Source organism: Anneissia japonica, unplaced genomic scaffold (assembly GCF_011630105.1).
Source record: "Anneissia japonica isolate Jap-2015-1 unplaced genomic scaffold, ASM1163010v1 scaffold1231_len1163931_cov198, whole genome shotgun sequence".
NCBI classification, from domain to species: Eukaryota; Metazoa; Echinodermata; class Crinoidea; order Comatulida; family Comatulidae; genus Anneissia; species Anneissia japonica.
The window spans coordinates 1,038,538-1,051,572 of record NW_022728604.1 but is presented as its reverse complement, the minus strand read 5'-3'; the positions used below and the strand labels follow the sequence as shown (position 1 = coordinate 1,051,572).

The 13,035-nt window shown below is 31.8% G+C and overlaps 1 protein-coding gene across 1 annotated transcript in view; it reads left to right on the top strand.

The window, feature by feature from the left end:
• Positions 1-5,973, top strand: part of LOC117114360 (beta-galactoside alpha-2,6-sialyltransferase 2-like) — a 55,293-nt gene extending 49,320 nt beyond the window's left edge. The window contains exon 5 of the mRNA XM_033258011.1: positions 4,502-5,973. Within this exon, the coding sequence (XP_033113902.1) occupies positions 4,502-4,997 (496 nt within the window). The 3' untranslated portion in view covers positions 4,998-5,973. The remainder of the gene's footprint in view (positions 1-4,501) is intronic.
• The last annotated feature ends 7,062 nt before the right edge of the window (positions 5,974-13,035 follow it).

Genomic DNA, 13,035 nt, shown 5'->3' with positions numbered 1-13,035 from the left:
AATGTTATGAGCCAAGAAAGGTGAGGGCTGTCTCTTATACACATCTAGATGTGTATAAGAGACAGAGAATATTAAGAGAGAAAATGCATTTTAAAAAAAACAGTTATTTTCCTTTCCATACAATACACAGCCTGTCATTTTTCTCCAAATTTGGGTTTAATGAATTCAGCGAACATATATTTGTATTGACTATGTGTGAAAACTAATTACTAATGTTTGGATAGTAGAAGAGTTTCATGATGAGAAATGATTAAGTGTGTAAATTACCCATTTTAGGCTCCATCCAGACTTAGGGGTTAGATTATTCCTTTACTAAACTTCATCCTTTTTTCTCAAAAGAATCAACAAGGAGGGAGGGTATATTTAAAAAAAGAATCAACAATGAGGGAGGGTATATTTAAAAAAAAGAATCAACAAGGAGGGAGGGTATATTTAAAAAAAGAATCAACAAGGAGGGAGGGTATATTTAAAAAAAGAATCAACAAGGAGGGAGGGTATATTTACAACAAAATAATTTTGATTACTTGGTTAACAAAATATATTTCCAAATTGCTATTTATGTGTTTTTCTAATTTCTATTTTTTAATTATTTATTTCACAATGTATGTAGTTATTATTGATTTAGATGAATCATTATTTTGCGGTTTTTTGTTTTGTTTTTTGTTTTTTTAGTTCTTAGGGTATTTCTTTTAATGTAATTGATAATTAATGTTCTGTTTTATGTACACTATGTGTTTAAGATAACTAGAAAAAAAAATGATGGAAACTTAGTTTACAACTACCTGTGATATGGATATTCTGATGAAGAAACTAGTCTCTTATGTCATCGTCATACAATTTGTGCTAGAATTAGGAAAAGGGAGACGTCATTGCCATTACAGTGAGCCAGCCTGTTTAATCTGGATATGAACAGTTTTGGCGTCTCTGCATCATATGAATTAACAAACTGTTCTTAGTCACAGTTTATTTTTCAGTTGTTATTTGTCATTCTTGAATACAGGTGTGTTAGACAAATCTTTACCTTAATCATTATTATGTCTAGTAAAATATATTGATATATTTATAATCAATTATTAATTAGTGTAGCATAGTTTTTGATCAGTGGATTCACTGAGTATAATAGGTAGACTTACTTGCACATGCAAAACAACATTTTCTGAATTTTTAGTGGGTCGCTGTTTTCGAAGTTCCTACCCAGTTCAGTTTTTTATTATCGATTATGAAAACAGAGACCCAGACATAGAGAAACAGAAACCTGTTATTCGAGTGGGTCTCCGTCTGTTTTCGAGACACCCATGTAGGAATTGTATGGTTTCCTTCGATCTTTAAAATTTGTTTAGATAAGTTTGCATATGAATATATTACAGTATATAATATATTCTGTATACTATTATAAATGACTGTGGTATATATAAATTCACATGACAGGAAGGTGCTTAATGATATGAGAGCTTTCATTTTCAAAATACTACTATTTTTGGAGTGTCTCTTTTGTGTGTGTGTGCATATTCCTGGTAAGTCAAGATATTACTGGTCCTAAAGGAGCCTTTAAATATATTAAACCTTGGAAGTATTATACCACCATGTTCAGTGCTCATACTAAACTGGTGAAAGTTGGTTATGGTCCCTGCTCTATAAATGTTATGAGCCAAGAAAGGTGAGGGTTGTTTGTCTTCCTGTGATAGTGGTGAATTTTTATGATAAATGTATAAGTTAATTTTAACCATCTAGATCTACAAAAGAACAGCAAAATTGATTGAAAAAATATATAATCATGGCATAATCAAAAAAACCTTTCGTATGAAAACCTAAATATTTTACAATGCAAATGCTTGTATGTTGAACATGGTAGCAGAATTGTTGAACTTTGGAACAAGGAAGAATTGGAAATGACAGACTATTCCTTGTGCAAGCGTCAGGTTGTTTATAGCAAGAATGGGAAAGATACTACTGTATGCAGTTTGGAAAACGTGTTGTATATGCAAAATGGTGACGCAATTTCCGTCATGAAAACAGATTTTCGTAAAATCAAAAATTGCAGTTGCAATGCGGGCAGGCTATCTGGCACTCATTAAAAAAGCGGTTTAAAAAAATTGATTATTTTGTGTTTATCAGTAGAAACACACCCTTAGTGGAACAGTACATAATAATCTAAGACATGATTAGAATTTTGGAAGAAAAGGTCAAGGTCATTGACTTTTTTTTTTTTTTTTTTTTTTTTTTTTAATAGAATCGCCCATAACCAACCTGCGTATTGTTCGGTATTCAGGCACAGGATTGCACTCTATGAGAGTGACTGCTCTAGTTAAAAGATATTTTTGAAGCTAAATTTTCTTGCTTTTCAATTGTTTATTGTTGCTTTCACTTTGAAACTGATTTTCAGTACGGTGAGTCGAATGACCGAGCGGTTAGCAGGGGCGCCGCAAGCTATAGCCATAATATCGGCGCTGGTTCGAACGGTACGCTCGCCTATGGTTCTGGTGGTGGAACAAGTCTTCTCGGATAAGGACTATAAACCGTAGGCACAGTGTATACAGTGGCTTGTGTGCACTATAAAGAACCCAGTACATCCTTCGAGACGAGTAGGGGGATACCCCGGTGTACTGGAACAGACAGCCCCTGTGGTGGACGACGAGAGTTGCTGGTACCGGGTTACCGGGTAGCACAGACACGAAGGGACCCTTAGGGGCGGCGACGAAAGTCATTGTTCGAGTTCCTAGCCCACATTTCAAGCGCCCTGAGCATCTTACATTAGATGGATATGTGCGCTATATAAAACTACACTATTATTATTATTATTACAGTACATATACTCTCTAGATCTATAATAATAATAGTAAAAACTTTATTTAACTACGGAAAGACTTGTTCACCGCAATGGTGTTTTTAACAAGGCCGTAAAGGCATTGTACAATTCAACAAAACAGAAATTAAAACAAAAAGGTAAAAATAGACATTAAAAAAAGAAAATCACATTAGGGCCTACTGAAAGAAACTTAACTACATTAACTAAACCATAGAGAAAATATTTTCTCCATGACTAAACTGAATTATCGTAAATAAACTTACATCATTAACTATAATACTTTAATTGATTTTAATTTTCATTTTAAAATTGGAAATTCCTGGGAAAGTCATTCAAAGACCAATTTAAAGCTCATCTACTTGAATATACTAATAACATTTATATTTGATTTTTAAACCAAAAGACTCATAACCAGGAAGTCAAAGAATGGATGTGGGGAGGTTTTGCTTTGGTTTATACAATCCCATCCATTTTACGTACCCCTTGGTACCAAGATGCTGTGAAGTGCTTGTCCCTAGAATACTGTAAAACTTCGAATTGAATTGATTTTTATGTGAACTTTGGGTGGACTTTTTGAGAGATGAAGTTTTTTTCGAGAAGGGGCTTCTTTTCAAAATGAATGCTGTAAATTTTGGGAATTAGTACTATAAAACAATAAATAAGGTCACTGTAATAACATCAATCTGTATCATGGAGTGTATTAACCGGCATTATTGTGTGCAATATTCATGTTACTTCATATTTAAGGGTCAGCTGACTCGTTTGTGTTACAGATTTGCTTTAGCTGTCCCTGATCATCGTTTTGTTTCTCGTGCTTTTTATTGTATAGGGTCAAATAGATAGATAAAATAAATAAGTAAATTAAGAATTAAGTCACCTTAACTACTGTATAAACTAAGCATGTTTTTAATTTATTTCGTTTCTTTGAAATTCATGTACAGTGTATGTACTGTACTCGAAAAGAAACCTGTGCTATCTTGAAATGAAGCCCATGGTCATCTTTTCGAGGCTAATTTTGTAAACTTAAGAGAGGGCTTCAATTTGAGATGGGCTTCTCCTCGAGATTAAGTCTATTGTGCTTCAATTCAAGGTTTTACTGTACACAGAGTATAGTTCTTGTACATCATTATCTTTAATGGCATTTCTTTTGCAGGTAGTACCATGGTAGTACCGAATAGTGGTTCTGAAGTTTTGTATTCAGCAGTTATCATCATTATACAGCTGTTTTGTACTATAAGGAGTGTTTATTAGTTCAGCTGTCTCTATCCGCTATCAATGTATATCGTCCTAATCTCACACCAAGCTTTAGTATTGTATATTATCTTGTTTCCTGGACTGTGTTTTACAGACTCAATGATTCCTGCAGTAATTCTATTCTATCTACATTTAAAACTCTTCTATTATAGAGTACAGGTTTCCCTCCAATTAAAGACCATTTTTGTTACTGGGGTTTTGATGGTGTTTAGTACCTTTGGTCTCTAATTTGAATAATAAAGATAAAACACATTTGTTAATTTGGTACCACAGAAGCGTGCAGGTGGCCTTTAATTGGAGGGGTACTTCTTGAGTCGCACCTAATTCTACAGCAAATGTGTTTGTTTTCTTTTTTTTTTTATTGTGAAAAACAATGCAGTTGTATTGTGATACACATTAGAATTATACATTAATATGTAATTACATTTTTATTCTTTTCAGTGAAAATACTGACAATTCAACAATGTATCATTACTACGAGCCGAATGGAACAAAGGAATGTAGCTACTATAGCTGGAGTGAACACAATTTGAAGTCGGGTCATTTGTTTATGACAGAAAAAGCTGTCTTTGCCCGCTGGGCTCAGAAGTTTGACATCCACTTTCATCATCCGGAATGGAACATTACGGCTCTCGCCAACTTCACAAAAACAGGAATAGATACTCCTTTCGTCCGCGCTTTCAGGAAACAGAAAAAGCGGAAGACGAGGGTTATGCGTAGAAAGGCACGTAAGAAACCCACACGTGGTTGTAGGACTGTTAAATGTGCTGTCATCTTATCCCTAATGCCTGTATTAGCTCTTTACGTGTTTTCCTTCGCGATTTGGATTGCCATCCGGAAATCTGATCCTGATTCCGATGCGTTGTTGTTGAATCATCAGAAGAGAGGGTTCTATGACGATGAGACCAGCTCATCAGAGGGCGATGATGATTTTTGATTAAATTAAATAATTTTATGTTCAGATGTGTCCTATGCTGTTGCTAGGTTACTGAGTTGGTAGTAATTTCCCAGGCAAAGAAAATGCAATTTAGTAATGTACTAGACGAGTTAGTCTAGTTATTAGCTACTGATTTATGAAAAAAAAAGTATGTGATTTTGTAATTTAATCTGTTTACATCAAACCAACATTGCAATCAAAAATTCTCATCAATTGTTTGTTTTTTACAAATGTACAGGAATTAAATCAGTTATTATTGACACTATTTTTATAATGCCTTGCGTATTACTTGCTCCTTTGCATAATTGTAAAGGATGCTTAAAATGACATAATATTATTGGATGTTTGCTAATACGGACTTTTTTTATATGAATATTGTTTACTTATGTGTGCTATTGGTGTTTCTTTAAATTAAAATTCGATATTGATTGTATTTACTGATCAAACTATTTATGGACAGCATCACTGTGTATCTTGGTTAAATTAAATGGTTTATGAACGAATAAATTAAGTAAATTCAAACTGCTATTTATTGGACGCCAGCAAATGTACAAGAACATAATCGCTTGATTACCTACACTATTTTTATAACTCTTTGCATTGAAAGGATGCAAGATACCTAAAAGGACATTATATTGTTGGATGTTTAAAACAATCACATTTTTTATTATGAATATAGTCAACATATGCGCACTATTAACATTTCTTTCATCAAAATTCCATATCTATTGAATTTACTGATCAAGAATTTGTTAAATATCATCACTGGACAGTATTGCTATTATATATTTGATGGCGTTTTAATAACTATATGACTTACAAACTAAATGAATGAATAACAAAATGAACAAAACGGATCAAGAATAATATAATTGAACCTCCAACCAACCATTATTTTTTGTATACCAAAACCTAGTAATGATACAAACATTATATTGTTCTCAGTAAATATATTAGCGAACAATTTAAAAAAAAACAAAGTGAGACTAATTGTCACTGAAATGTCATTGATAAATTATATATATTAAACTAGAAGAAAGAATTTGAATATTAAAACATAATCAATTTAGATACTATATCATGATTAATTCCATCCAGTCTAAAAGTATTAATGCTAGCTGTAGTATCTACATATTCATTAGTCGTCTAAATCACAAAGCTTATTGGGAATTTTATAAAGATTTTGCTATGCTTCCAATGAGAAAGAGGATGTAAAGTATCGTGTAAAAATCGTGAAATATTTTAAATTATAAATCCGTCTTGATGTCAGCATCCAGGATGTTTTTGACTTGGTGAAGGTAGTTTTTGCCATCAATGATTTAACTACATGCGAAAATGATAATTGATTTGACTGGTATGATAGTAAAATCTGATGAAAATATGATAATGCTATTACGATAAAAGTAAAGCTATATATAAAGGTGAGTGTGTGAGGATTGTTTATATTGTAGGACAAGGTATTTTTGTTACACAGTATGTCATTATTAGTACATGATTCTTATCAGCATATCAGTTTTTTCCTTGTGAGATGCATGGTGAAAATGACAATCAAACACATAAGTAAATTTACAATTCCGAGTGTCTAGTAATGCAATCAGTGAAAAAAAAAAACATTTTGTTAGATGCCTATATATATATTATATATATATATATATATATAATTTGTCCATGTATAGATTTTGATTCCCTGTTTCATCCAAAAGAACCAGATGTAGAAATATAAATATCATTAAGAAACGTAAGTGTGATTTAATGTCCTTGTTTGTTGAAATACATACTGTAGGATTGTAATGTAGGGTAATAAGTGTGTTGTTTTTGTTGTGAAGGTGAGCATTGCAGACATGGTGGAGTTAATAAGAGGATACTGAATTGTGTTCGTACAACAACTGATCATGATTGTAAATTTGTAAGTGATCAGGGTGCTGTATCAATGACTGTTAATCTCCCCCATGCTGTCTGTAAGTTTATGTAACAGTGCTATATATGTAAAGTACAAGTACAGTACGTTCATAATGTTTATAAGTAAATGTAACTGTACATTATTCAAAATGCATTTCTGTATGCACAAATATAGTTTGTCCTGCATCAGCTATTATGACATTTCTGTCATATTATAGTGTATATTGATACATAGTGAGTGTAAAATGCAAGTAATTGTGTATACATCAGGGTAATACATACATATTCCAGAAGACATATTTTCCATATTTTGTCAAGGACATTTCAAGATTTTTAAAAATTATTATTTGAAGGGTGGATTTACACATTTGTCCCTGGAATGTATTTAAATTCATGGGTAATGCTTCAATTTGGGTTTTCTTCCATCAGTGAATATCAATCAATTAATAATATTGGTTAATTCAATAAATAACATTTATTATTGAATGTCAGCAAATGTGTTGCTAAATATATATATATATATTGTAGATTTCAAAAATTAATCAACAACATACTGTGATTATGCTCCTAAGATATGTAATAATTGTTTCAACATCATTATTATTATTATTATTATTATTATTATTATTACAGAATATTTAATGTTACATTGATAGCATAGCCTTGTAACAGATATCTCATTTACTTCAGTGGAACCTTACAATAAACACAAGGAAATCTTTAAATCCATGATTAAGCCCTGCCTAGACTATCAAATTGTCTTTGTTGTATGCCCATATATAGTCAAGATGAGCCTATATATGGTCATGATGAGCCTATATATAGTCATGATGTGCCTATATATGGTCATGATGTGCCTATATATATAGTCATGATGAGCCTATATATGGTCACGATGTGCCTATATATGGTCACGATGTGCCTATATATGGTCATGATGTGCCTATATATGGTCATGATGTGCCTATATATGGTCATGATGTGCCTATATATGGTCACGATGTGCCTATATATGGTCATGATGTGCCTATATATAGTCATGATATGCCTATATATGGTCATGATATGCCTATATATGGTCATGATGTGCCTATATATGGTCACGATGTGCCTATATATGGTCATGATGTGCCCATATATAGTCATGAGCCTATATATGGTCATGATATGCCTATATATGGTCATGATGTGATGTCATATCCATATTTAGGCATGTCACATGTTTTTTTTTTCAAATAAAATGTGATAGTCTGGACAAGTCTGGACAGGACTTTAGCAGCGTTTAAAGCTCTGTCCACACTATCAAATTTTCTTTGATAAAAATCTGTTGTATGCCCATATATAGTCATGACGTGCCTATATATGGTCATGATGTGATGTCATCATGACCATGTTTAGGCATGTCACGTGTTTTTGTCAAATAAAATTTGATAGTCTGGACAGGGCTTAACAAGTCATTTAGGACTGTCTTTGTTTACAATTTTTTGGTGAAAGCCTCAGGATGTTGAATTGTGTGTCTATCATAGTTTTTAATAATAATAATAATAATAATAATAATAATAATTCTGGATTTATATAGCGCCTCACGTTGACACAACCTCAAGGTTGACATTGACACAACCATGTGTGCTTATACATTTTCTTGATTTTACTTTATATATAATCCTTTTCTTAGTTGAGTTTGATTTATTCATATTTTATCGCATATTTAGAAGGTGCTATTTAATAATGTAATGAATGTTATCAGAAATAGGTAAATATTTTTGTTTGTTTTGGTTTTTTTGCTTTACATATTTTCTATGAGAATATACATTTACATATATTATACAGGGCGTAGTCTGGTTTTGGGGGTGGGGGGAATTACAATGTGGAACTAAATCACAAAATGTGGGGGACCCCCCCCCCAAAAAAAAAAAAAAAAAAAAAACCCCAACCTACAGTTAGGGTATAGATCTTCCTGTTTGAAGCAATGAATCACATAATTTATCCAATGGATAAATTCTTCAGTTTTTTAAGTAATAATAATAATAATAATAATAATAATGTTTTTATTTAAACACTGTAAAAACTCAATCAACAACACCGTTAAATCTCAAATAACTTAATATAGTAATAGCAATGTTTAGTAGTGGAAGACTGATCATTTATTGGTGCTCTTTAATTAATATGTCCACTGTAATTGCAAGTACCCTCTCAACCTCTGACCTCTTGTGTATATGCCAGAAATTGTTCTAGTGCATAAACATTTTGGATATTTTTGCCAAGTGTAGGAAGTGGCAGTGACATGAAATGTAATGTTCAGAATGCTCTGAATCTTCTTAAGATTATGGTTTGTTTTAGAGTCGGGAAAAAAAAAACACAAATTAGCAATATCCAAAACATGCATTTGTATAATATATATAGATAAATATGACCCTAAAAAATACTTTTAGGGAGGATGAATTTGAACTAGTAACTAGTATCTAATTTCAAAATTAAGATATTTTAAACAATTGTTTTTTTTTGTTTTTTTTCCAAGTAAATTTAATTTTATTCATATACATGTCTATAAGTAATGTGTAGGTAGGTAAAAATATATATGACAGTGCTAAGTGGTTTTTGTATTTTTGATCTGTATGAGAATATTAGTTTAAGTGATCTTGTAGATACATTCCCTATCCCTAGGGAATTTTACGCTGCTGTGATTTTCCTGATGGTTTTCCCCTGTTTTACGATATTTTTGTGTTCTTAGTTAAATAACATGATGGTGGACAATCGTAGTAAACTACAGTTTTGTTAGAAACACTTGAATTTTTAAAAATGTGCATACTTCAGAAGTATAAATTGATTGTGATGTATCCATTGGTGCTTTATCTATGTAGACTCGCATATTTAGCAACACAGATCTACCGTTGTAAAGGTATCGTGTTTATTAATATCATTATGGATAACACTAGCTAATTGCGTATATAGTATGCTGTACGTGCATTTGTGCATACAGGGGAATTCTCAGAAAACCAATCTATGATCCAAAAACTTGAAATTATGGTGAAAGCGTCATTAATCATTATAATATATTATAATTCTTAATACATTAATCAAATATATATACATATTTATATATATGGATATATATATAAGTATAAGTATATAAAATGGTAGAAATATTTTGCTAGACACAGATTCAAATCATTGGTGTACTAATGTCAGAAATTGTTACAAAATGTCAAACTGTTACAAAAAATATTAATCTAAATGTTTAGTTTCTCTCACTTAAAGGCGCTCATAATTCATATTTATTGTAGTGTTGCGTTTTTGGTACAAGTTTTAACAATGATGAAAATTCTTTCAGTTTGTAGGTCTAAGAAAAGTTTTGTTGTGCTCATGTAACTTTCATTTTAAGCATTCATTATGCTCTTAATTAAACCTATTTTGGAATTGACAATTTTCAGTTTCTGTATTTGTTGCTTTAATCAGTTTAAAGCCAGGCTCTGGAGAAAGAATATTTTTTGATATGTTGAACAACTCATTTTTCTAAGACACAAAAACATTTTTGACAAAAATACTCGGAAGTGGTTAATAGATTTTTTAATATTAAAAACCTGGTGGTAAAAGGGTGTAACCACCACCCTTTTTTCCACCTTTTTCCCCCAGTTTTTTAAATATTCGAAAATCTGTATCTCATTGACTGCTCGCAAGATCTTCGTCAAATATGCTTTTTCTGTCTTAGAAAAATCAGTTGTAAACATATCAAAAAAGTTTTTTCCCGCTGGAGCTTGGCTTTAGATACAGTATGCTGTTTGTGATGAAGGAGTGTGGCGCAGTCTCTCAACCACGAAGTCGGAGTTTCAAATCCTTTGCTGTGACAATTTATCTACATTTGTCTCTCTTCACCTAGGAGTACAATTGGGTACCTGCTAAGATCTAAATAGCCCGTGGACTTGTGCTTCCCAGGGAGCTGAGGATGCGTCTCATAGGTGTCTGATCCAGTGAGTGGGATAGCGGACAGCACAGCAATACAGTATATCTGCTAAAAGTGGAGTATTATTGCTACTGTCGTTGTTGCGGCTATTACTGTTTTTATCGATATGAAAATATACCATTAAAAAACTACACTCAACTATGATTAAGTGCATCTTCTAGTTTGCATTCACTGGGCCAGCAGGGATGATGCCAACTTTACCCTCAAAGGTGATCCAGACCTCTCTGATCAAGGCAATTCAACAATTACCTACCTTGCTCTCATAGGCCTGTATATTTTTATTTTTATTTCTTTATTCTGAATATGGACATAAAACAAAGACAAGAAACATTCAAAGGATAAAAAAACAATGTTATATATATATATATATATATATATATATATACCCACAAACATAAAAAAAACATCAGAAATAATCATATACTGTAGGCCCTGCAATCTACAGTATTAATTATTATATAAGTATACAATTTAATAAACATCTTTGATTTTTTAATTTGATTTATTTAATATGCTCTTAAAAAAATACAACAGAAACAAAAACACATGAACAGATCAAATCACAAAAGAGCATATCAGGGATAACCCTAAAATTGCGAAAAAAGACAATTATTTCCATAGGGGTCCCCTATATGAAGTTATGTGAAATGAACAATAAAAAAAAAAAAAAAAAAAAAAAAATATAGCTATATATAAAAAAAAAAGATTCAGTCCTTAACCTTATACATAAAAATATAAATATAATATACATTCACGCACAAAAAACCATTCAAACATAATCAGCGTCAGTATTATTATAAATTTTATACAAGTGAGTTAAGCTAAGTTGTTTATCAAAATATCTCGGATTTTAATAATATCTTCGAGTGTCGGGTAAAAAAGGGTGATCACATTGAGTAATTCCCTCACTCTAAAAAGAAAACGTGTATCTTTTATTACCAAGCATTAATCAAGCATAATTTTATTGCTTTAGTCAGTCCACAAACTGAAATAACATGGCAACACTTATGTGAAATGATCAATATTGCATACATCACCGCATACCTATTCCAAACTCTTTACATTTATGGTTTGATATATTGACGATGCATCTGCATAATATTATATGATATTCCCAGAACATGGATTGAAGATGCTTGTAGATGAGAATGAATAAATAGTAATAATGTACACAGGTATGACATCGGAGGATATAGAATCTTGAATTCATTATAATAAATCTATCTTCTTTAGAGAGGGCGCTATTAATCTATGTTCTATGTTGATTTGACAATAAAAAAAGAATAAGGATCGTAGGCCTAGTATACTAGTATAAATCCTATTAAATAAATAATAAATATATCACTAAAAGAAACAACTTCACCCCTCCCCTCCCCTCCCTCCCTTGTATCTGTACGGGCCTTTGGTAGCCACATTTTAAAGTTTACAAATTTCTGTCGGAAGCCCTTTGCAAGTGGCCGGCAATTTTAGAAAGAGAAAGGGGGGGGGGGGGTGGCGATGTGAAGCTTAACACATTTTGAAAATATGGCACCATAGGCAGTGGCGTATCTAGTTTAGGCCTATTTTAGTTGACGTGAATGAGAAAAATGTATACGTTTATTGCGAAAATGATAAATTCATCAAAATTTTATTTCTAATCAGTGCCAAAAATATGTGCAAGGAACACGAATACTTAATAAAATAAATAACAGTGACTGTTTGTATTTACACAGCGTGCAGGGTATTGTGAAATATTGATAATATGCAATTTAATTTTGCAAATACACAGGATGCAATATTTGATGCATTATGTTTGGAAATAGGCCTAGGCCTACAAATTATTAATGAAAACCGTAGAGTTTCGAATAACATAGTGATGGTACAATTTTGATGTCACACTCTAGATGAGTTGTGCTTTGTACAAACACTTGAATTATTAAAAGTGTTTTAATTAAATTCCTGTGTTTGCTTCTGCTAGGTCTTATACTAACTACAATTTAAATTAGTCAATTATGACAGACAACCCAGGTTTGTTTGTGAAAGGGTAGAGGGGCGCAATGTTAGAATATGGCTAGTTTTACAGACTTTTACTAGTTTTAGAAGCATTTTATTACACAATTTCTTTATTCATTTGTTTATAGGAGAGCTATGATTATGTCCTTTATATGAACACTTTATTCACCTTTCTTTGGTGATATA